The following is a 24,150-nucleotide window of genomic DNA, read 5'->3' on the forward strand; positions in this document are numbered from 1 at the left end:
AGCACATCATCTTTGTGGTGTAGCAATTTTAATGGCCGGTAGTGTATCATTCTTCAGCTTGATGGGCAGGGTCCTAAAGTCTTTGCTACAATGCAGTATTGACCATAGTGGAGTGCGATTCATACCAGCTGTAAAATTTTTGTGGTCACTTGGATGTAATTCTTCTGTAAAATCACATTTTTATTTTGAGTCAATAGGGTGGTCTGTCAATTCCTTTGATGTTTTCCATCGTTTTACTATTGCTTTTGACCATTTGCTTTCAGTGGCTTGTTTTGCTTTCAACTTCAGCCTTTAGTATTTTTGGTTTTAATTGGAGAGGCCTGTTGGTAATTACCTGCAAAGCTCTATTGAGTGAGGATGTTATCTTTTTAAACTCAACTTAGATACCTCGTTTTTTCATTATGTGGTTTGAGTGTAACGACCATGGCACAGATATGTGAAATTCTGTAAATACCACAACAGTCTCTGATCACAGATATTTGTTTATTCAATTACCAGTTTCAAATGTTGTGATCATCTTCAGATTCATCTTAAAAAGAGAAAATGTGCAAATTTATGAAAAATGTGTGTAAGTATGGCTCTATATTTAATATTGTGTCTGTTTTGATGTTCTAAATATCGAATTGGGTTTCAGAAATTTTTATATCAAACAATGATTGCCTGGCATTGACAAATACATTAATTGACACAATTTTTAAAAATGTAAAAATATGGGAAAATAGTCCCCTTCTAAAATTTTGTGAGTTTTATTCATTCTCTTTGACAAAGTTTTGACATAATGTCATTGGAACTGTAACATTTGGCGTCCTCTTCACACCCCAACCTTCCCCAAAAATTTTGGAGATGCAGTGTTACATTGGCCCCTTTGTATTTTTTACCAGTTCAGGAAACGAGGGAGGTGAGTGTGATGCACACAATACCCTCTGCCACACATTGTAAAGTGGCTTATGGTATATGGATGTAGAAGTTCACAGATATGTGAGTGGCTCGAGGCCTTCTTAAGTAATAGAATCCACTATCCCAGATGGCGACTGTTCATCGGAGAGAATGGTGTCATCAGGAGTGCCCCAGGGAAGTGTGATAGGATTGTGGTTGCTCACTATATACATAAATGATTTGACAGACGGGATGGGCAGCAATATGGGTTTGTTTGCTGATGATGCCATGGTGTACAGTAAGCTGTCAAATTTCAGTGACTGTAGCAAGATACAAGATGACAGACAAAATTTTCAGTTGTTGTGATGAATGGCAGCTAGCCCTAAATGTGGAAAAATGTGTCAATGCAGAGTAGGAAGAAAAAAAACCTGTAATGTTTAGATACAATGTTACTAGTGTCCTGCTTGACACAGTCAAGTTGTCTAAATATTTGAACGTAACATTGTAAAGTTATATGAGATGGAACGAGCGTGTGAGAACTGTGGTAGGGAAGGTGAATTGTCATCTTCGGTTTATAGGGAGGATTTTAGCAAACAGTGGGTCATCTGTAAAGGAGACCACATGTAGGACACTGGTGCGACCTGTTCTTGAGTACTGTTAGGGTGTTTGGGATCTCCACCAGGTAAAATAAGACACCAAATCAGTTCAGAGACGGACTGCTAGATTTGTTACCAGTAGGTTTGAACAACATGTAAGTGTTGCAGAGATGCTTCAGGAACTCCTATGGGAATTCCTGGAGGGAAGGCAATGTTCTTTTCGAGAAACGCTATTGAGAAAATACCAGCATTTGAAGCTGACTGACCAATGATTCTACTGCCATCAACACACATTTCGCTTAAGGACCACAAAGATGTGATACAAGAAATTAGGGGTCATACTGATTCATATAGATGTCTTTTTTCCCTCACTGTATTTGTGAGTGGAACAGAAAAGGAAATGAGTAGTAGTACGATGGCTTATGGAGCGTCTATGTAGATGTAGATTTAGATGCACAAATGAATTTGTTTGCCTATAGTACGCCACAGGTGATACGTACCTTCAGCAAGTCAATGCACCCCCCCCTTTCACTCCCGGGGTGCGTCGGAATGTCACAGAACATTTCACAGGAGTGCAGGACCTGCAAATTCAGAAAATTAATTACAATTTCTTCTATGTTATTACAAAGATTTCTGTAATGTTAGTTTCTTAAAGCGGGCAAATGTCACAGTTTATAAAATAATACTTGCTTGGTGCACAGTCTTCTGTTCACAACGTGTGACTGTGTAACCTCTGAATAAAAGCACATATACCTCAGATAAATTCACTCTTTTGTTCTGAATAACTTTTGTAACTGCTGTTTCACAAAACAAAAATTACTTGCGTGCAACTTCAAACATAAGTAGGTGCCTGCTTGCATTGTACTTATTTGCTGGAAGTAGTCACCCAAGCATAAATATATTTCTAACAATGTAAACCAGCACATGAATTATTGACAGTAACATTTTCATTTAGTGAGAATTACATATAGTAATTACAAAATTATCGAAAAACACATTGATGAACATGACAATATATAATTACAATTTCCATTGTAGGATTTAAGAAATTTGTGCTACTTCAAACAAAAAATCACATTGTATTAAAATTATAAAGTCTTAGTTAAAGATGTAATTACTTTAGGTTTCATTGTACTAACATTTGTAACTGAGTTCTTATCATATTGTATTGTTTCAAACAATACAATTCCAGGATGGAATGTATCAATATTATGAGCAGGAAAATAGTTACAATATATAGTGAAGATGCTGAGTTGCAGATAGGCACAACAAAAAGACTCTCACAAATAAAGCTTTTGGCGAGTAACAAATAACTAAAACCACACTGCGAGCAGCAGCACCAGTGCATGATGGGAGTGGCAACTGCGTGGGGGTAAGGAGGAGGCTGGGGTGGAGAGGGGGAGGGATAGTAGGTTAGTGGTGGAGGACCGTGAAGTGCAGCAGGTTAGATGAGTGGCAGGGAAGAGGTTGGGGGGGGGGGGGGTAGTAAAAAAGGAGAGCAGTAAAAAGACTGGGTGCAGTGGTGGATTAAGGGCTGTGTAGTGCTGGAATGGCAACAGGGACAAATGAAGGTTGAGGCCAGGAGGGTTATGGGAACATAGTATGGATTGCAGGGAAAGTTCCCACCTGCACCATTGAGAAAGTTGGTGTTGGTGGAAGCATCCATATGACACAGGCTGTGAAGTAGTCACTAAAATGAAGGATGTCATGTTTGGCAGTGTGTTCAGCAAATGGTGGTCCATTTGTTTCTTGGCCACAGTCTGTTGGTGACCATTCATGTGGACAAGCATAGTATCCATGCCCGCATACAATGCAGAACAGTGGTTTCAGCTTGGCTTGTAGATCACATGACTTTGCTTCGCAGGTAGCCCTGCCTTTGACGGGATAGGTGATGTTTGTGACTGGACTGGAGTAGGTGGTGGTGGGGGGATGTATGGGACAGGTCTTGCATATAGGTCTATTATGGGGGCTTGAGCCATGAGGTTGCGTAGGAATGGACGAGTATATTGTGTAGGCTCGGTGGTTGGCGGAATACCACAGTGGGAGGGATGGCAAGGAAAGTGGGCAGGACATTCCTCATTTCAGAAGGCAATGAGAGGTAGTCGAAATCCTAACGGAGAATGTAAGTCAGTTGCTCCAGTCCTGGGTGGTACTGAGTTACGAGGGGATTGCTCTTCTGTGGCTGGACGGTGGGGCTTTGGGAGGTGGGTGGGAGACTGGAAAGATGAGGCACGGGAGATTTATTTTTGTACAAGGTTGGGAGGATAATTACGGTCTGTGAAGGCTTCAGTGAGGCCCTTGGTATATTTCAAGAGGGACCGCTCATCACTGCAGATGCGACAACCATGGATGGCAAGGGTGTATGGAAGGGATTTCTTAGTATGGAACGGGTGGCAGCTGTCGAAGTGGGGTATTGGTCGTGATTAGTTGGTTTGATGTGGACGGAGGTACTGATGTAGCCATCTTTGAGATGGAGCTTGACATCTAGGAAGGTGGCTTGTTGGGTCGAGTAGGTGCCATCTGATCTTGTATCTCATCCTTTGAACCCCCCTCCCCTCACTCTTTCTCCATTCTATCCCAGTTCACACCCATTAATTGCACCTCATCCAGTCTCATCTGCTGTTCCCCTTCTTCACACTTATCCACCCTCAGACCTGCTACCTACAGTTATATATCTTTTCTTTGATATCTTTGTGACTTAACGCCAATTTTAGTGTTTTCACCTTTCACTATTGTCAACACCCTCTGATTTCATCTTGCTCCCCCCTTTTGCATCTGTTTCATCCTTCTTGTGATTTTTCACATGTATTTGCATGTATTTTTGCAAATTTTTCAGATGTAATTCTACATTATTTACGTAATTTTTCACATATTTTCCACCACCATGGATCCTTGCTCCTTCCATCTGTGTCAGTACAGAAAAGTTTCCTTATCCCTAGCCAGAAACCAGTCCCACACACTGTTCATGCATTGTTGCTTGGCTCATGGAATCCCCCCAAATGGCCTTACCATTAAATTAACCATCTCCAGCTGTCACCCCTCTTCCACAATGACCTCCACCTCTTCAGATTTCGCCAATCCTTAGCCCTCACCAACATAGTCCTGCAAAACTATATCAACCAAGCCCAAACTTCCTTGCAGTACCTTCTCTCCATCTTCAAAATCTCCTACTATGCACTCCCACCTTGGGGTACCACTGTCCACCACCTCTACAACAACCTCCAAACCTCCCAACATCCCCTCGTAGTTGATGAACCCTGTCTCGCAGACCTACTACACTTACCCCACCCTCGAAAACTCCCTCCCACCACCACACAGAATCCAGAACCTAAACAGACCCTTAACATAGTCATGAACCTTTACTCCAGAAGCCTTAGCCCCATAGATATATCAGTCCTTTCCAAAGGCCTTACCATTTGTCCCACTTCCAAATTCAATCATGCAGGACTTATTAAAGACCTTCTCTCCTTCTCCTGATCCCTACAGTGGGAACACTTTTTCACCACCAACCCTAACAATCAGACTCAACAAAAGACCAATGTTGAAACCCACCTAACTCAATTCACTCCTCCATCCAACAGTGATCCACCCCTGCTGCCCTCCAATCACCCCCATTAAATTTTCCAGAATTTCTTAACCTTAAACCTTGCCACACCATCATTCTCCAAATCCCTCAACATGCAAACTAACCTTACATCTGTAGAAAAAACCGCAGACCACCATCTAAAAACTGATCACACCCTTATAATTCTACCTGCGGACCAAAGCTCGACCACTGTTGTTTTGAACTGCAAGGATCACCTGGTAGGAGGACTCTGCCGGCTGTAAGATACTTCCACCTACAAACCTTGCCACAGTGACCCAATTCCAGAAATCCAGCAGGTTCTCCAGTCACTCCTCAAATCCTTGGGCCCATCCCAGAACCTTTCCCCAGAGTCCATCTCTCTGAAACCCAACCACCTAGGTCGCTCCATTGTGGCTGGTTACTGTGTCCCCACTGAGAGACTCTCTGCTGTCATAGACCAACATCTTCAACTTATTACCCGGGACCTACTCTCCTACATAAAAGATACCAAGCATTTTCTCCACTGACCCCCCACAGTTCCTGTCCCTTTACCACACAGTGCCCTGCTCATCACTATTGATGCCACCTCCCTTTACACTAACATCCCTAATACCCATGGGCTTACTACTATTGAACACTACCTTTCCCAACGCCTGACAGATTTCAAACCACAACCTCCTTCCTGGTTACCATTACCAACTACATCCCCACCCATGATTACTTCTCCTTTGAAGGCATTACCTACAAACAAATCCAGGGTATGGCAATGGCAACAGCATGGTACATTCCTATGCCAATCTATTCACGGGCCATCTAGAGGAATCCTTCCTAAACACTTAGAATCCTAAATCCCTCAACTGGTTCAGATTCACTGATGACATCTTTGCAATCTGGATCGATGGTGAGGACACCCTATCCACATTCGTCCAGAACCTCAACTACCGCTTCACCTGGTTGTACTCAACCCAACAAGCCAACTTCCAAGATGTTGACCACCACCTCAAAGATGGCTACACCAGTACCTCCGTCCATATCAAACCTACTGACCACCAGCAATATCTCCTTTTTGACAGCTGCCACCTGTTCCATACTGAGAAGTCTCTTCCATACAGCCTAGCTACCTGTGCTTGTCGCATCTGCAGTGAAGAGCAGTCCCTCTCAAAATATACCAAGGGTCTCACTGAAGCCTTCACAGACCGTAATTATCCTCCCAATCTTATACAAAAATAAATCTCCCATGCCTTATATTTCCAGTCTCCCACCAACCTCGCAAAATCCCACCATCCGGCCACAGATGAACATTCCCCTCGTAAGTCAGTACCACCCAGGATGAAGCAACTGAATTACATTCCCTGCCAGGGTTTTGACTACCTCTTGTCGTGCCCTGAGATGAGAAATTCCCTGCTCACTATCCTTCCCACCCCTCCCACTGTGGTATTCCGCTGTCCACCGAACCTACACACTATACTTGTCCATCCCTACACAACTGCTTACCTCATGGCTCATACCCATGTAACAGACTTAGATGCAAGACCTGTCCATACTCCCCCCCCCCCCCCCCCCCCCCAATCATCACCTACTCCAGTCAGGTAGTCAGGTCACAAACATCAGCTTCCATATCAAATGCAGGGCTACCTGTGTAACCAGCCACGTGATCTACAAGCTAAGCTGCAATCATTGTGCTGCATTCTATGTGGGCATGACTACCATGTCTGTCGACATGAATGGCCACCGACAAACTGTGGCCAAGAAAAGAGTGGACCACCCTGTTGCTGAGCACACTGCCAAACATGACATCCTTCATTTCAATGACTGCTTCACAGCCTGTGTCATATGGATCCTTCCCACCAACACCAGCTTTTCTCAATGGTACAGGTGGGAACTTCCCTGCAATACATACTATGTTCCTGTAACCTTCCTGGCCTCAACCTTCTTTAGTCACTATCCTGACACATGCAGCCCGTCCTCATTCCAGCACTAAACAGCCCTCATTCCACCATCGCACCCAGTCTTTTTACTTCTCTCCTTTTTCGCTAACCCCCCCCCCCCCTGCCACCTCATCTCTCCCCTGTCCCCCACCAACCTGCAGCACTTCACAGTGTGCCACCCCTACCCTACTATTGCTCCCCCTCCCTAACCCCAGCCACCTCCTTACCCCACCCAGTCACCATTCCCATCATGCACTGGTGCTTCTGCTCGCAGTGTGGTTTTAGTTGCCTGAGACTGCAGTTGTGTGTTTGAGTTGCATTTGCACGCTCTTGTGTGTGTGTGTGTGTGTGTGTGTGTGTGTGTGTGTGTGTGTGTGTGTGTGTTCTATTCTTGACGAAAACCTTACTGGTCAAAAGCTTCATTTTTGACAGTCTTTTTGTTGTGTTGTGCCTATCTGTGATTCAGCATCTCACTGTATGGTAAGTAGCAACTTTGCCTGCAATCCACACTATGTTCCCATAACCCTCCTGGCCTCAACTTTCTTTAGTCAGATTGTAAAAAGGCTAAGAATATAGCTTGTATTTATATGACAATCGCTGCTTTTACAAAAATTGGGTAAAGAAACTGTTTATCAACTTTCCCTATAACATAATGAATAATAATCGAAATGAGCAGAAAATAAAAGTAATGTATGTTCACGAACGTTTATGTGCATCACAAAAATTGCATAGTGTTCTTCCTTAAATGGATGTATTGTGGTCTAATATTTGTTTGTCTCAATGTGTTACGTTACAGGGTTTGTGTGTTGTTCTATGGCCATCAATCCTATTTCTCCGGCACCATCAAACAAAACTTGTGCACCTTGCACTTCACTCCACCTAATCTGCTGGAGTCCTGAGTGGTGACACCCAGATACTTTGTGTCTCCTGTAGCACATGCTTTGTTACATTGCTCCCATTATAAGGGGGGAAGTGGGTGCGCTGCACTTTACTACATGGTGTCTGATAAGTCACACTCTATTTTTAAACAGTTATAATTTCTTTATTTATTAGCCAGTTTTTTCAGAACTGCCTTTGTTGGAAACAGCACTCCCTGAGGTTGTGTTTAACAATATTTTAAACCTCCACATTAGTTTCAGCTTCTCTACGCATTTTTTTAAAAGTGATCTGGTACGCGCGATACTGCTGCCTGCAACATGTTAGGTGGAACATTGGCTAACACATCAGATACTACTACTTTCAGTTCATCCAAATGCCGTGGTTTTCCTTTGTAAAGCTCCTCATTAGCCCATCCCCTGAGAAAAGATTGCAAGGCATTAAATCAGGGCTGCGGGCAGTCCATGCATGTGCACCATTTCTGCTAATCCAGTAACCTGGGAAATGATCATGCAGCCATTCGTGGACATCATTTGCAGAATATGCAGGTGCACCATTCTGCGTGAAGTGGAGCTGTGGGTTGTTCCATTGTGAAATTACTGGCCATACACGATCTTGCAGCATTTCCAGGTATCGTTCGCCATTTTTTTGTGTTCCTCAGAAAGCAAGGACCAACAAGTTTGAATGATGTGATGCCACACCATATTGTCACCTTTGGACACTCCTGTGCTTTTTCAGCACTTTTGTGTGGGTTTTTGGCTGCCAGATAATGTCAGTTATACCTGTTTACAAATCCTCCAGCGTGGAAAACTGCCTCATCAGTCCACAGAATGTTCTCAAAAAGTTGAGGCCATTCATCATTCCAACCCAAGAAAATTTGTCCAGGTTCGATTCCTGTGCCACAGTCATCAGGAAACAATTACTGCACATAATGTGGCTTCCACGACATAAAAGTGAGATCTTTCTCAAGAATCGTTGCAACTGCATAATGTGAAAGACTACTTTCATGAGATCCTTGCCACAGTGATTTCTTAGGGCTGCTCATGAACATTTCACAAACTGTGTCAACATTCTCTGTTGTCCTGATCATCTTGCACTGGTGACACTTCCTGTTAGTAACTTCAAATGGCAATTTTTAACTATTTTTGTATCCAGTGTTGTTTGGTTTGTATGGATTCCTCGTTCAGCCCTCCACCACTTCAGCACTCACATCACAGATCCCCAGACCTCATAACAAGCTGCTGTTTTTGCCCATTCTTCCACAGTCAACACAGGCAGCATTTTCCAACTTAAACAAAAGAAAAAAAAATGTTAAATACAACCTCCTAACAATCATAGCTCTAAAAAAATTGATTCATGAATGAAGAAATTATAATCGTTTAAAAATAGTGAGTGAGTTACCAGACACCCTGTAGATTGGTGTCACTTTCTATTGTTCATGAGTTTTTCACTTCTCTACACTTCCTGACAGACAGCAAGTCATATGTATCCAAATGTTGGTTAAAACTGCTCAAGGCAGTCCTTACACGTAGGCATACCAGTGGTGTTTTATCCCCACAGAATTTTTTTCAGGGCGTAATTCACTAATGTACCACATTTGGTTGGTGTTACATTCAAGCAATCACTGTCACTCTCTTCTTGCTTCTATTCTCACTTTCACTCTCACTCCCTCTCCTATCCCCAGGAGTGAAATGTCATTGAAATGGTCACCAATCAACCTTGCAGCCCAGAAAACTATTGTACAGGTGTCAAGGGGACCTGGACAAGTTGGTGAGGATGTGGGCATCTGAAGAGATCTTTGCCAATGAAAGAGTTGGTTAAAAATTAAGAAAAAGCAATATATGTATTGTATGGGGCATGCCCTGGTTGGGCTATGAGGCTGTTAAGCAGTCTGCACAGTCATAAGGCGAAGTTAATTTTGTATTGGAGCAAAGTCCGAAAATAGGTGTAGGAGAGGTTTCATGCCATTACTAGTTGGAGGCCAGTGACAGAGAGTGTGTCCAGCCTGAAATCGATGCTCCATGTGGTGACCAAAAGGTGTTACATAATTTATTTCCCATACTACCAAGTGGCTGTCCACAGTTGATACATAGTGAGCATGTCAACAGGTCACTTTCCACAGGAATAAACAGCCTCTGCTGAAGTAACAGTCCTACTCAGCACAATTAATTATATTTGAACATTTCAGGTAGATATTAAAATTAAAAATAAAATTTAAAAACTTAAATGCCAGTTAGACTGGTTAGGTGACCTGCACACTTTTGAGCTGAAACCAGTGTCACTTGTTTTCCATTACTTGTATGAACTTGTAACTATGACTGGAGGAGCTAGTGATCTTCATGCCCATAGTAATTTTTACCAGTTAGTAAGACATATGATTGAAATTGTTCTGAACAAACTCTTTGATATATGGATTAAAAATGTTCTTATTGTTATTCTGGTATATATAATGGATGTTATTACAGATCAACAATTGAAAGAAGAACAAGCTAAGCTAATTCTAGAACGCTATGAAAGAGAAGATAAGGAGGAAGTATCAAAACATTTACAGCAAGAACTGGAGGCTCTGAAAGCTAAGCATGAAACAATGATTGCTGAAAATAATACACTTTCAATAAAGGTAATAAATTTTGTTGGTTAGTAGTTTCCATATTTTGATGCCTAGGTCCATACTGAATATTTGACATTCAAGGTGTTAATTTTAATACTACAAGTACTGTATAATTCCAGTGTTTATGAACTAAGTGTTATATAAATTGTTGTGGCTGTGCCATCTTGTAATGTTTTGCAGTTTGTGGTTGGATGAGGAGAGGATGGTATGATAGGTGGGTGGCACGTTTCCTCTCACTACAACACAAAATGCAAATGTGTTTAAAGTACACTTTATTACTGGAACCAATTGAGCACTTGACTTCAGTGATGTCCAGTCTGAAGTTCTGTTGTTAACAGCAGTCAACATGTACTAATTCTGGAATATCGTCCGTATCCATATCACAAAAACTAATGTTCCCTTTTAGCTAGCTAAGGTGCGAGCTGACGACTATTACTGTGAAAGACTAGAGCACAGTGTGATGTATTGAAGTGCAATGTGAGCTAAGTCCTGTTGTTACACACTGAGGTGCTGAGATTGAGACATTGAGACAGCTCAGTCGGTGGCGGCAGCCTATATGTATGCTTCCTAGGGGGCGTTATCGGCGCATAGCCTAAGGGCATGTCATAGTCTTCTCTTGTCATAGTTGCACTTAGTGCAGTGCCTGCTATATAAGGAGCGTTCAAAAAGAAATGAGGCGGAAGCATAATTACAGAAACCAGTACCTGCATGTTAGAAGTATTGACCCTGGCTGTTGAGACACTTGTCCCTCTATGACACAAGGCGGTGAATGGCTGTCTCACAAAATTCCCAGGACTGTGATGTGAACCAGTTCCACATGTACAGCGGGATGTTGTTATTCGAAGTCAATCGTTTGCCCCTCAGAGCCTTCTTAAGGGGACCAAAAATGACGTAATCACAGAGAGAGAGAGATCTGGACTGTATGGAGGGTGGCCGAGAACCTCCCATTTGAATTTATGCGGGAGTGCTGCGCTCGTGTTGGCTGTATGAGGTTGTTGTGGAGCAGAATGACCCCATGGGTGAGATTGCATGGTCGTTTTGATTTGATCGCTTGGCGAAGGGTGGTCAAGGTAATGCTGGGTATTCACTGTTGTCCCGTGCTGCAGGAAGTGAATCAGAAGGGGGCCAGCTTGGTCAAAGAAGAACCTCAGCATAACCTTCCCTGCACTCGTGGACGATGACGTCCAGCTGTACTTGATGAAGTAGTTCACATCGCAGCCCCGGGAATTTTATGAGACAGCCATTCACCACCATGTGTCACAGTGGGACAAGTGTCTCAACAGCCAGGGTCAATACTTCTAACATACAGTTACTGATTTCTGTAATTATGCCTCCAGCTCGTTTCTTTTTGAAAGCCCCTTATACAATGTTTCCTAGTGCTGACCGGTGTGCTGGTGAAGGTGTATGCCATCACATAAATATCACCCCGTATCCATCATTCGTTTGCTTTAGCTGTCTGCTAAACTTATCCTGTAACGCTTCCTACCACTACTCCACTCACTAATCACTAATAAAACTGACTTCATCAAAGAGAACCATCAGCTAGATGATCTGTGTCATGACATGTGGACTAATTGCTTGTAACGAAGAGTCATTGAAGGAAAGATAGCTCTGAAAGGGAGGAGAAAGAACATCACCACTTGGAAACCTGGATGTTGTTAAAAATGGACAGTATCCAGTCAATACTTTCTGTGAGACAGATATGCCGAAGAAGAAGAAGAAGAAGAAGAGAGACAACTTTTGAACTCATAAAATGCATGTGGCAATTAGCAATCTACTCTGGCAATGACTTCTGTGTTGTGCACAATTCTCTTTTATATACACATACCTGTCAACAACTTAGCTAATAATAACAAAACTAAAGTTTCATATCATAACTAACCACTGTGTGTGTGTGTGTGTGTGTGTGTGTGTGTGTGTGTGTACAGCCTCTCTCACTTGCTCAGATACTATTTTGGCTGTAGGTAGTACCATGCTGCCCAAATTTCCTTAGTGCTTTCTAATTTCTTTGTCTCTGTAACATCCATTCATAATGGTTAGGATTTGAAGTTCGGGAAAATTGAAGGTGGTTCACTGCTTGTCATGGTCATAAGATTTTTCAGTAGTATGAATTAGGAGAGGTTCCTATTCACCACATAGAGAAGGCATTGAGCAGCAGACAAGCATGTTTAAAAGTAGACTAACAACGATATAGGAAAAGATAGATTGCTACTCATCTTAAAGAAGACATGTTGAGTTGCAGACAGGCACAATTAAGACACTCACACAAAGCTTTTGGCCACAGCCTTCATCTGCAAAAGAGAAACACACACCGTTCATACACACAAGCAAGCACACGTCATGCACACGTGACCGCCAACTCTAGCAACTCGAGCCAGATTGCCATGACCTGAGCTGCCAGAGTTGGCAGTCATTTGTGCATGAGGTATGCTTGCTTGTGTGTATGAATGGTGTGTGTTTCTCTTTTGCTGATGAAGACTGTAGCTGAAGGCTTTGTATAAGTGTCTTTTAATTGTGCCTGTGTGCAACTTAACATGTCTTCTTTACAGTAAGTAGCAATCTGTCTCTTCCTACATTGTTGGCATTCCTACCAGGTGTTCCCATTGTTTAAAACAATGCCTCAGAAATACAGATATCCGTACCGTAGGTGCAACCATAATGGACAGGTATTTGTTGAGAGGCCAAATAAACGTGTGGTTCCTGAACAGGGGCATCAGATGGGGCAACAGTCTGGATGATTGTAACATCAACCAAAACGACCTTGCTCTGCTGACACTGCGAACGGATGGAAGCAAGGAGAAACTGCAGCCATAATTTTTCCCAAGAACATGCAGCTCTACTGTACGGTTAAATGATGATGGTATCCCCTTAGGTAAAATATTCTGGGGGTAAAATAGTCCCCCATTAAATCTCTGGGCAGGGACTACCCAGGAGGATGTTGTTATCAGAAGAGACAAAACTGGCATTCTACGGATCAGTGTGTGGAATGTCAGATCCCTTAATAGGGCAGGTAGGTTAGAAACTGTAAAAAGAGAAATGGATAGTTAGTGATGTTTGGTGGCATGAGGAAAAGGACTTCTGGTCTGGTGAATACAGGGTTATAAATACAAAATTGGATAAGGGTAGAGTAGGAGCAGGTTTAATAATTAATAAAAAAAATAGGAAGGCAGATAAGATACTATGAATTGCATAGTGAACACATTATTGTAGCCAAGGTAGACATCAAGCCCACAGCCACCACAGTAGTTCAAGTTTATATGCCAACTAGCTTCGCAGATGACGAAGAGATTGAAGAAATGTATGATGAGATAAAAGAAATTATTCATAAAGTTAAAGGCAACAAAAATTTAATTTTCGATAGTTGGAAAAAAAGAGAGGGAAAAATAGTTGCTGAATATGAACTTGGGGAAAGGAATAAAAGAGGAAGCCGCCTAATAGAATTTTGCACAGAGCATAATTTAATTACAGATAATGCTTGGTTTGAAAATCATGAAAGAGAGTTGTGTATGTCGAGGGGACCTGGAGACACTGGAAGGTTTCAGATTGATTATACAGGGCGTTTCAAAAAGAAAGAGCAGATTTCAAACATTTATTTCTCAAAAACTACAAATGATAGAAACACAATTCAAACGTTTCTTGTCAGAGAAAGGTTCAAAGTTTTTCAATGGTCCGCGCAGAAGTTCCATGCAAATCCGCAGTGGCGCTGGCGTTTGTTTGTAGGAAAATGGCGACGACACCACAGGAACGATCATTTTGTGTGCTGCAATTTGCAAAGTTACAGTCCATTGTTGGTGTGCAACGTGCATTCCGCCGTCAATTCAACAAACAGCCGCCTTGTCATAAGCAAATTTATGAGTGGCATCACAGATTCGTAGAAGATGGTTGCATCTGCAAGCGAAAAAGCACGGGTCGTCCACGCACATCGGATGAAAATGTTGAGCGTGTCCGTGCAGCTTACGAAAGGAGCCCTAGAAAATCCACGACACGGGCAAGTCACGAACTAAACATGTCTAAAACAACGGTATGGCGCGTTCTGAGTAACCGTCTGCACATGAAGCCGTACAAACTGCAGTTATTGCAAGCATTGCGTCCTGACGACCACAACAAAAGGTTCGAATTTTCAACTGCAATTCTACAGGACATGGAAGAGGACAATTTTGCCGAACGATTAATTTTTTCAGATGAATCAACGTTTCACATTTCTGGTAAAGTTAATCGGCATAACGTACGAATTTGGGCGAGTGAAACTCCGAGGGACGTTATTCAACATGAAAGAGACTCACCAAAGGTTAACGTCTTTTGTGCAATTTCGGTAAACAAAGTTTATGGACCTTTCTTTTTCATGGAGAAAACTATCACAGGAACCATTTACCTGGACATGTTAGAAAACTGGCTATTTCCTCAACTTCAGGAAGATTCAAATCACTTCATCTTCATGCAAGATGGCGCCCCACCACACTTCTCTGAACCTGTACGACGGTACCTAAATAACACCATTCCAGGACGGTGGATTGGAAGAGCAGGAGCACAAGATCAATGTCATCGTCTGTGGCCTCCCAGGTCACCAGACCTTACTCCCTGCGATTTTTATTTGTGGGGGTACATAAAGGACTGTGTTTATGTCCCACCTATGCCCGCTACTCTTCAAGAGGTACGACATCGAATTGTTGCGGCCGTGAATTCGGTAACTAAAGACCAGTTGCGTCGTGTGTGGCAAGAAATGAGATACCGGTTTGATATTTGTCGTGTAACAAATGGTGCTCATATTGAGGTACAGTTTTGATATTTGTTGTGTAACATTTGGTACTCATATTGAGTGAAGGACCGTTGGAATTGTGTTTCTATCATTTGTAGTTTTTGAGAAATAAATGTTTGAAATCTGCTCTTTCTTTTTGAAACGCCCTGTATAACAGTAAGACAAATATTCTGAAACCAGATTTTAAATGTAAGACATTCCCAGGGTCAGACGTGAACTCTGACCACAATTTATTGGTTATGAACTGGAGATTGAAACTGAAGAAACTTCAAAAAGGTAGGAATTTAAGAAGATGGGACCTGGATAAACTGAAGAACCTGAAGTTGTAGAGTGGAAGTTCAACACTGATTACTTTAAATGATTTAGTCAACAGGTACACATTCGCATTTAACAGTTATTTACTTTCACTGTCAACAACCCCCCAATATACACATTTAATATGGCCAGTTAACTGTTGTTTAACTTTCGATAAGCCTCATTAATAGGTAGCTGGCAAACATCCACATAGTGCTACAATAGCTTACTGTTGAACATTTACTAGCAGTAAAAACCTAACCACACATTTCACAGTCTTTCAAATAAATTGAACAGACACTGTTATTGCTTTAACACATGGCCTATTGGTGATTTGATGCATTGTTGTTGATCTAACCATTATGGGTTTCTCGTCTGAAATTCAGCCGTTGACTGACTGTGCCGGGACCAAAAATCAGTCCCTTATATATTATCACAATAATAGGCACTGCAACTACACATTGTTTGATGTTTAATTTACACAATTAAAACTTAACTCATTAAATTAACTGAATAAATCGAAAAATTGTGTCTTTTTAACAGTTTCTTCTATTACAATGGTTAAGCCGTATTAGTTGTTTAAATCATGAAATTAACAGTTACGCAAACAGTACTTTTTACAAAACTGGAAATTACCTTGAATTAATTAAGAACTGGCTGTGCTACCATGTTTTCAGATAGAGCCAAATAGATCCTTTAAGAATACTATTAGTTGTTACTCCAAATGTTTACAATTATTACAAAATTTATATTTGTTTATATGTCAAAAATAGAATTTAAGTTACGAAACAATCACTGATTTCACCCTATAATGAAAGTATTAACTAGGAATAGTCAAAATAAATTAATAAATCAATTACACACAGAAAATTAACCTTTTAAGTGGGCATGACTGATATATCCGTCCTTGCTCTGCTATTGCACAGTGGGTTCGACGGATATATCCTTCCACTGCGTTCTGTGGCTAGTAGCTAGTGGGAATGACGAGTTATCGGTCTGCTGTTGGCACTGTGCTATTAGTTGAGCTTTGTCAACTAGATGGCAGCTCTTGTCGTGCAACACAGCGTGTTCTAGGCTAGTTATAATATTGTCCTCCCGAGCGCACGTCGAGAAAATGCGTCCTGTGAAGCCGCCGCAAAAGCGTGCCTTTTTCATCTGTGTTTACCACAGTGAGTGATCTTTTGCAATTGCGAAAAGAAGTCGTTTATCAGATTCGGAGATTGAGAAGCTGCTTTTAGAAAGTGATGACAATTTCAGTGACAGTTCTGAAAGTTTTCAAGACACAGATGTTGAGGCTAGTGGAAGCTTCAGGAAGATCTGACGACGAGACACTACTGCAGCAGACGGTACATAGTGAATTTGTGCGTGCTAGTTCAGTTCGTATTCAATATTTGTTCAGTGGTAATAGTGGTACAGTTGTGCCTTTAAAACAGAACGATGTGATGAGTTGTTTCTTGTGTTTTGTGGATGATGCCTTGTGCACAATGATAGCTGAACAGATGAACTTATATGCAGAACAGTTCATAGCTTCTCATAGCAGCACGCTTCAGGGTTCACAGTGGAATGCTTGTACTTCAAGGAATTCTTCACAAACCAGACCACAAAATGTACTTTTCAAACAGGGAATCAGTTGACACACCTTCCTTCAGGAAAGTGATGAGTGAAAAGTGGTTTTATCTTCTATTGAAATTCCTCCACTTTGCTGACAATACCTCATATGATCCACTAGGCACTATCAGCAGAAAACTATCCAAAATTCACCCCATTATGGAGCATCTGCGGGGTAAATTCAGATCAGCGTACATGCCAGAAAGGAACATCACTGTTGAGGAATTGTTGTTGCTCTGGAAAGGACGGCTTGGATGGAAGCAATATATTCCATCAAAGCGTCGCAGATTTGGCATCAAATTGTACGAACTCTGTGAAAGCAGTTCCGAGTATGTATGGGACTTTATTGTTTACACTGGAAAGGACAATAATTATCGTAGCAACTATCCAGATGAAAAAATAACCCCTCAAATTGTTTTGTAGCTTGCACACGATCTACTCGGGAAAGGCCACTGTATTTATCTTGACAACTGGTACACCAGTACAGATTTGGTGGACAAACTAACCAGCAATAACACCGATGTTGTCGGCACAATGCGGCAAGACAGGAAGGGGTTCCCTGACTTTGTAAAAAAGGAAAAACTGAAGAAAGGGAAGTACATAACAGGGTACAAAGGCGAGAAAATGGAAAGACAAAAGAGACGTTGTTATGGTTCAACAAGAATATGGGGGGGCGTGGATAGGTGCGATTCTGAGTTACAAAGCTACCAGATGGCCAGAAGCAGGCTGAAAAAATACTATCAGAAGCTTTTCCGCCACTTGTTGGACATTGCATGCTAAAATGCATACATTCTGTACAAGAAGCATGGTAGCGAATAAAGTAGAATGAGCTTCCTGATTAGTCTTGGTGAACTGTTGACCATATCTTCACCACATCAAGGGACATCAGTAGGACGCCCACCTCGAACACCAAAAGCAACACGCTTTACAGCCAGGCATTTTCCAGACCTTCTGCCACCCACAACGAAGAAAAGACCAACAAGGAGGTGCGTGGTGTGTACAAGAAAAGGCCTTCGCAAAGAGACTTCTTACTGATGCGCAGAATGCAAAGTTTTCTTGTGTGCAGCACCTTGTTTTAAAATGTTTCACACTGAAAACGATATGTAATATTGTGAAAATACAATTTTGTTAACTTCTGCAATATATTTTATTCATTTCCATCCAATATCAATTTAAATTCAACAATGAAAACGCGAAGGAAAACATGAGAATAGTGTGCAGCACCACCATGAATGGGCGTGCTGACGTATATTACCCACTGTGGAAGAAGTGAGCGCGCGCACAAACTACCCACTTAACAGGTTAAACATGAAATTTGATGTAGTGTTATATTCGTTAAAACTGAGGGCCAACCTTTCTCTTATATGAGAATACAGATTATACTCACGTATGTTAATGCTAATTAGTCAGAAATGAAAAAACAAATTTTAAGTAGGCATATGCCAAAACAAGAGGGGAAGTAAAAATATCCCAGCTTCTTCATCACAGTGGGACTGGTTAGAGGACAGATATAGTGATTTAGTGATTCAGAAGCATATATCAGTAGGGGAAAGATAGATGGCACCTACAGAAGAATTAAAGTAACCTTTGGAGAAAAAAGAACTACCTGACGGAATATTGAGACTCCAGGAAAACCAGTCCTAAATGAAGAAGGGAAATCTGAAAGGTGGAAGGAGCATATAGAGGGTCTATACAAGGGCGATGTACTTGAGGGCAATATTATGGAAATGGAAAAAGACATAAATGAAGATGAGATGGGAGATATGATACTGCATGAAGAATTTGACAGAGCACTGAAAGTCCCAAGTCGAAACAAGACCCTGGATTCCCACATTTTTAACACACTGTTAAAACTACGGTTAGTCTTGGGAGACCCAGCCATGACAAAACTCTTCCATCTGCTGAGCAAATTGTATGAGACAAGTGAAATACCCTCAGACATCAAGAAGAATATAGTATTTCCAATTCCAAAGAGAGTATGTGCTAACAGGTGTGAAAATTACCAAACTATCAGTTTAATAAGTCATGGTTACATAATACTACCACGAATTCTTCACAGAAAAATGGAAAAACTGTTAGAAGCTGACCTTAGGGAACACCAGTTTGGATCCCGAAGAAATGTACGAAGATGTGAGGCAATACTGGCCTATTACTTCTCATAGAAGATAGGTGAAGGAAAGGCAAACCTATGCTTATGCGTTTGTAGACTTAGAGAAAGCTTTTGGCAGTGCTGACTGGAATACTCTCTTTCAAATTGACAGGGGTAAAATACAGGGAGCAGAAGGCTATTTACAATTTGTACAGAAATCAGAAGGCAGTTATAAGAGTCGAGGGGCATGAAAGGGAAGCAGTGGTTGAAAAGGGAATGAGACAGTTACAGCTTATCCCTGATGTTATTCAATCTGTATATTGAGCAAGCAGTAAAGGAAAATAGAGAAAATTTAGAGAAGGAATAAAAGTCCAGATAGAAGGAATAAAACCTTTGAGGTTTGCTGGTGACATTGTAATTCTGTCAGAGACAGCAAAGGACTTGGAAGAGCAGCTGAATGGAGTGGACAGTGTCTTTAAAGGAGGATATAAGATGAACGTCAAAAGCAAAAGGACGGCAATGGAATGTAGTTGCATTAAATCGCTTGATGCTCAGGGAATTAGATTAGGAAATGAGACACTTACAGTAGTAAAGGAGTTTTGCTGTTTGGGCAGCAAATTAACTGATGATAGTTGAAGTAGAGAGGATATAAAATGTAGACTGGCAGTGGTGAGAAAAATGTCTCTGAAGAAGAGAAATTTGTTAACTATTAGTATAGGTTTAAGTGCCAGGAAGTCTTTTCTGAAAGTATTTGTGTGGAGTGTAACTGTGTTGGGAAGTGAAACATGGACGATAAACAGTTTAGACAAGAAGAGAATAGGGACTTTTGAAATGTGGTGCTACAGAATAATGTTGAAAATTAGATGGGTGGATCATGTAATTAATGAGGAGGTGCTGAATAGAATTGGGGAGAAAAGAAATTTGTGGTACAACTTGACTACAAGAAGGGATCAGTTGGTAGGACACATTCTGAGACATCAAGGAATCGCCACTTTAGTAATGGCAGGAAGAGGGGGTAAACATCGTAGAGGGAGACCAAGAGATGAATACAGTAAGCAGATTCAGAAGGATGTAGGTTGCAGTAGCTACTCGGAGATGAAGAGGCTTGCACAGGATAGAATAGCATGGAGAGCTGTATCAAACCCATCTTCAGAATGAGGACCACAACAACAAAAAACAACTGAAGTAGACTAACCTATTGGACAAAATCCTTTGTCTGTTAACTTAGTCTATCTTTAAATTTTCTTTTAAATGTGCCTGTGTGCCACTCAATGTCTTCTCTGTTGGTGAGTAACATTTTATATTAATTCATATTGCATATTTTTGTTATTCTGTACCAGATTTTCCATTAAAAATAGTTGCATTATATTGTAAAAGTATGTTGTAGAATGTCCAAAATTATTATTAGTTTATGAGGCATTTCTTTTTGAACTTCTCATGTTTTAACTAAATAATTGTTGACTATACATGCCTTTTTTATATGCAATTTTTTTTTAAACACGCAGCTGTCTCTTTTCTCTTCAATAGTTTAGGGGAATTTATTGTATAATTTTGTTCTGTATTGTAAAACACTTTTTTCATTTATTTTTTTCTTGAAAAGTGTAAGCTAAGTTTGGCTGTTGTTCCATTACAAGGTAGTGAAGTAATTATTAGTGTTCCTCTTTAATGTTAGCAATGGATTGATAGCTGTTCTAAAACGGTAAGCTTTTTGTATTTAATTTTAAAAAATGATTCCATTACTGGGGGGTGAATGTAAATAGAAGTAGTATGGAACTGCAAGGCACTAGTTGTTATGATGGGGCACTAAGAGCATACAATGCTGTCAATGATATTTTATTTTTATTTTTTTATCCTTTGTACCTTTGGGTATTAGTTTCATTTCAATTAACTGCCAATATTCACCTCAAAATATTTTCTATTTCTCCTTCCCATACTCCTGATTGGTGGGTTTGCTGTCACTACAGTTTTTACAGTCTCATGTTTTCAAGTCTCACTATTTTTGCCATTTCTTTCTAATACTTTTGTGCCTTTTTCTTTTGATCTGGAGTTATGTTGGCTTTGTCAGGTTTCAGCTGTCTGCCATTACGCACCAGCAGAGCCCGTAGTGGACTCACCACTCTTTTGTGAGTTTGTGCTTTGCTACCACGGGCCCCAGCCTTTGCAGCAGCTTTCCCTTTTTGTGCTGCATGTCTGTCCTCGTGTTATTCTTTTTTCCTCTCCCTTGGGGAACATGTCTGGGATATGTTTGGGAATGTGTTGTGAAGTTTTGGTAGCCTGACATCAGAACAGCCCCACACCTGTTTTCTCTTTCTTTCTTTCTTTCTTTGTTCTCCATCTTCTATTCTTCCTCCAATTCGGCATTTGAGGTTCCTCTTTGTTTCTTATTCCTCTCTGTGTGATCCTGAGCTTTACTTTCCCAAACTACCAATTGGCCCCTGTGGCTAGAGTTCAGGAGGTGTGACCTGAGATGTGAACAGTCACCTAAAGCAGGCGAGCCTCCCTCTGATGGGGCCCCCAATTAGAAGGAGCACCCCATCGGAGATTCTGGCAATCAAGGACGATTTTCTTGCAATGAGCCAATCACCATCTCAGTCTATATCTGCTAAATGTAATCAGAATGAGGCTAAAGATTCCAAGAATCTCCCAGCTTCACCTCTGTTCCTCTTGGTATCACATGTCGGACATCAGTCTTTTGCTATGGTTAGTCTCTGTTATTCAGAAAGGTGTTGATGCAGTTGCAGGCCCTGTGGAATCATGCTCTCATTTACGTAATGGCATTTTGCTTTTGGTAACCAGTTGCAATTTTCAAGCCTAACAGCTGCTTGCACTTCACCATCCAGGGCTGTCCTATTCATGTCAAGGCCCACCGAGTGCTGAATTCTTCGTGTAGTGTTAACTACACTAGACTGCTCAATAGTCTGACCGATGGAGAATGCCAAACTGACCTCACTGATCAGGGCGTCACTGCAGTCCGTTGGGTAATGAAAAAGGTTGGTGCAACCGTAATGCCCACATACTCTTTTTCTCATGTTTGATAGAGTACGATCAAAGCAGGCCATGAAGTCATCACAGTCCAACTGTACATTCTAAACCGAATGCACTGCTACCAGTGTCAGCGTTACAACCACAGTCACCTGTGCTGTTGAAACACTACCAAATGTGTTAGCTGAGGTAGGGATGCTCACGAGGGTATGCCCATTCATCCTAATTGATAATTTGGTGGTAGCCATGCATATGCAAAAGGCTGAACAGTGTTTACATAACAGCTGGTATATGATGTGTCATTATACCTCTGATAGTATATGTTTTGCCAGTTACACGGCTGGTATAGGTGGTGGTAGGAGGGTGCATAGGGCAATTCCTGCAGCAGGGACAGTCACAGGGGTAGGAGCCGTATGGTAGGGAGATGGGTGCAGAAGGAGCATAGAGTCTGACAAGAATATTGCGGAGATTGGGAGGGCGACAAAAAGTTATTCTAGGTGTGATGGGCAAAAACTCAGACACAGTGGATCTCATTTCAGGGCATTATTTTAGGAAGTCACGACCTTATCAAAGTAGCTAATTAATACATTCCAGACCAAGATAATACTGAGTGACCAGTGGTTTGCTTCGAAGTTGTTTTTTGGAGGGATCATCAGTGCCAGGATTGGACGTGATGGCCTGGGAAATCTGATTTTGAAGTAGGCAGGTGGGTTAATTATGTCCAGTGAAGGCTGAGGTGAGAATGGTGATGTACTGCTGTAAAGAGTCTGCATCCGAACAAATGCATTTGCCTCAAATGCCAAGGCTGTATGGGAGGGAACGTTTGGCATGAAAGGGATGGCAACTGTCATTATGTAAGTACTGTTGTTTGTTAGTAAGTTTAATGTGGACGAAAGTGTGTAGCTGGCCTTCAGTGAGGATGAGATCAACATCAAGGAAAGTGTCACGGGATTCAGAATAGGACCATGTGAAATGTAATTGGGAGAAGGTATTCAGAGATTCCAGGAATTTTAAAAGGTCATCATGAGTCCATATGGTAAAGATGTCAGCAGTGTATGTAAGCCAAACCAGACTTATGGATCCCAGGAAAGCCCCCTCTAAGTGACCTATGAGAAGGTTGGCATAGGAAGGAGCCATCCTGGTTCCCATGGCCATACCCCTGATCTGTTTGTAATTTGCCCCTCAAAGGTGAAGTAATAGTTGGTAAGTATAAAGTTGATTAAGGTGAGTGGAAAAGATGCCATAGGTCTGGAATCAGGTGGACGCTGACTGAGGAAATGTTCAGCAGCAGACCGACCATATATGAGGGGTATGTTGGTATAAAGGGAGGTGGCATCAATGGTGACAGACTAGCATTACTTGCATATAATAATTGCACTGTTATTTACGAATTTGCAGTTAGCAGTTTACAGTTCACTACACTGCTGGGCCTTCACCCAATCATCTTTCCTCGATTTATTCATAAATTTGACAGCTGGTTTCTTTCCCAGCCTCCACTTATCTTGTTAACACACAATTTTTTCACATTTTACTGCCTTCTCCTGCATCACTGTAATTGCCAAGCTAAGGAGTTTATGGTTTATCCTATGACTTTCTCCATCCTGAGCGTCATACTCTTTGCTCTAGCCATTAACCCTATTATGGCCTGTCGTCGTCCCCCCCCCCCCCCCCCAGGCATCCCCCTTTTCTTTTTTTTTACGTCAATAACTTCGTGATCTATTGGAGTTATCCACAGACTTGTCTCCTTGAGTGGTGTCTTCAGCATTCAGCACTGTCTCGATCATCTTTACTCATAGAGTATAAACATTGGCTTTGCATTTCCTCTGACAGTGCAGTTTGTATGAATTTTCTGGTGGCGCAATCAGTTACTTCTTCCTTCTTTACATCTTGGGCCTGTTGTTCTTCCATTTGCTGAAACTACAAAATTCCTGGGGCTCATGCTAGATAGAAAACTTTCTTGGTCTTCCCA

The 24,150-nt window shown here is 41.5% G+C and overlaps 1 protein-coding gene across 3 annotated transcripts in view; it reads left to right on the top strand.

Annotated features, from left to right (window-relative positions):
* The window catches only part of LOC126092043 (coiled-coil domain-containing protein 186-like), a 211,611-nt gene that overhangs the window by 49,704 nt on the left and 137,757 nt on the right, over window positions 1–24,150 (top strand). For all 3 annotated transcript variants that reach the window (XM_049907448.1, XM_049907449.1, XM_049907450.1), the window contains one exon: window positions 10,307–10,461. In XM_049907448.1, coding sequence (XP_049763405.1) covers window positions 10,307–10,461 — 155 coding nt within the window. The remainder of the gene's footprint in view (window positions 1–10,306; window positions 10,462–24,150) is intronic.

The sequence above is a fragment of the Schistocerca cancellata genome, chromosome 7 (genome assembly GCF_023864275.1).
Source record: "Schistocerca cancellata isolate TAMUIC-IGC-003103 chromosome 7, iqSchCanc2.1, whole genome shotgun sequence".
NCBI classification, from domain to species: domain Eukaryota; kingdom Metazoa; phylum Arthropoda; class Insecta; order Orthoptera; family Acrididae; genus Schistocerca; species Schistocerca cancellata.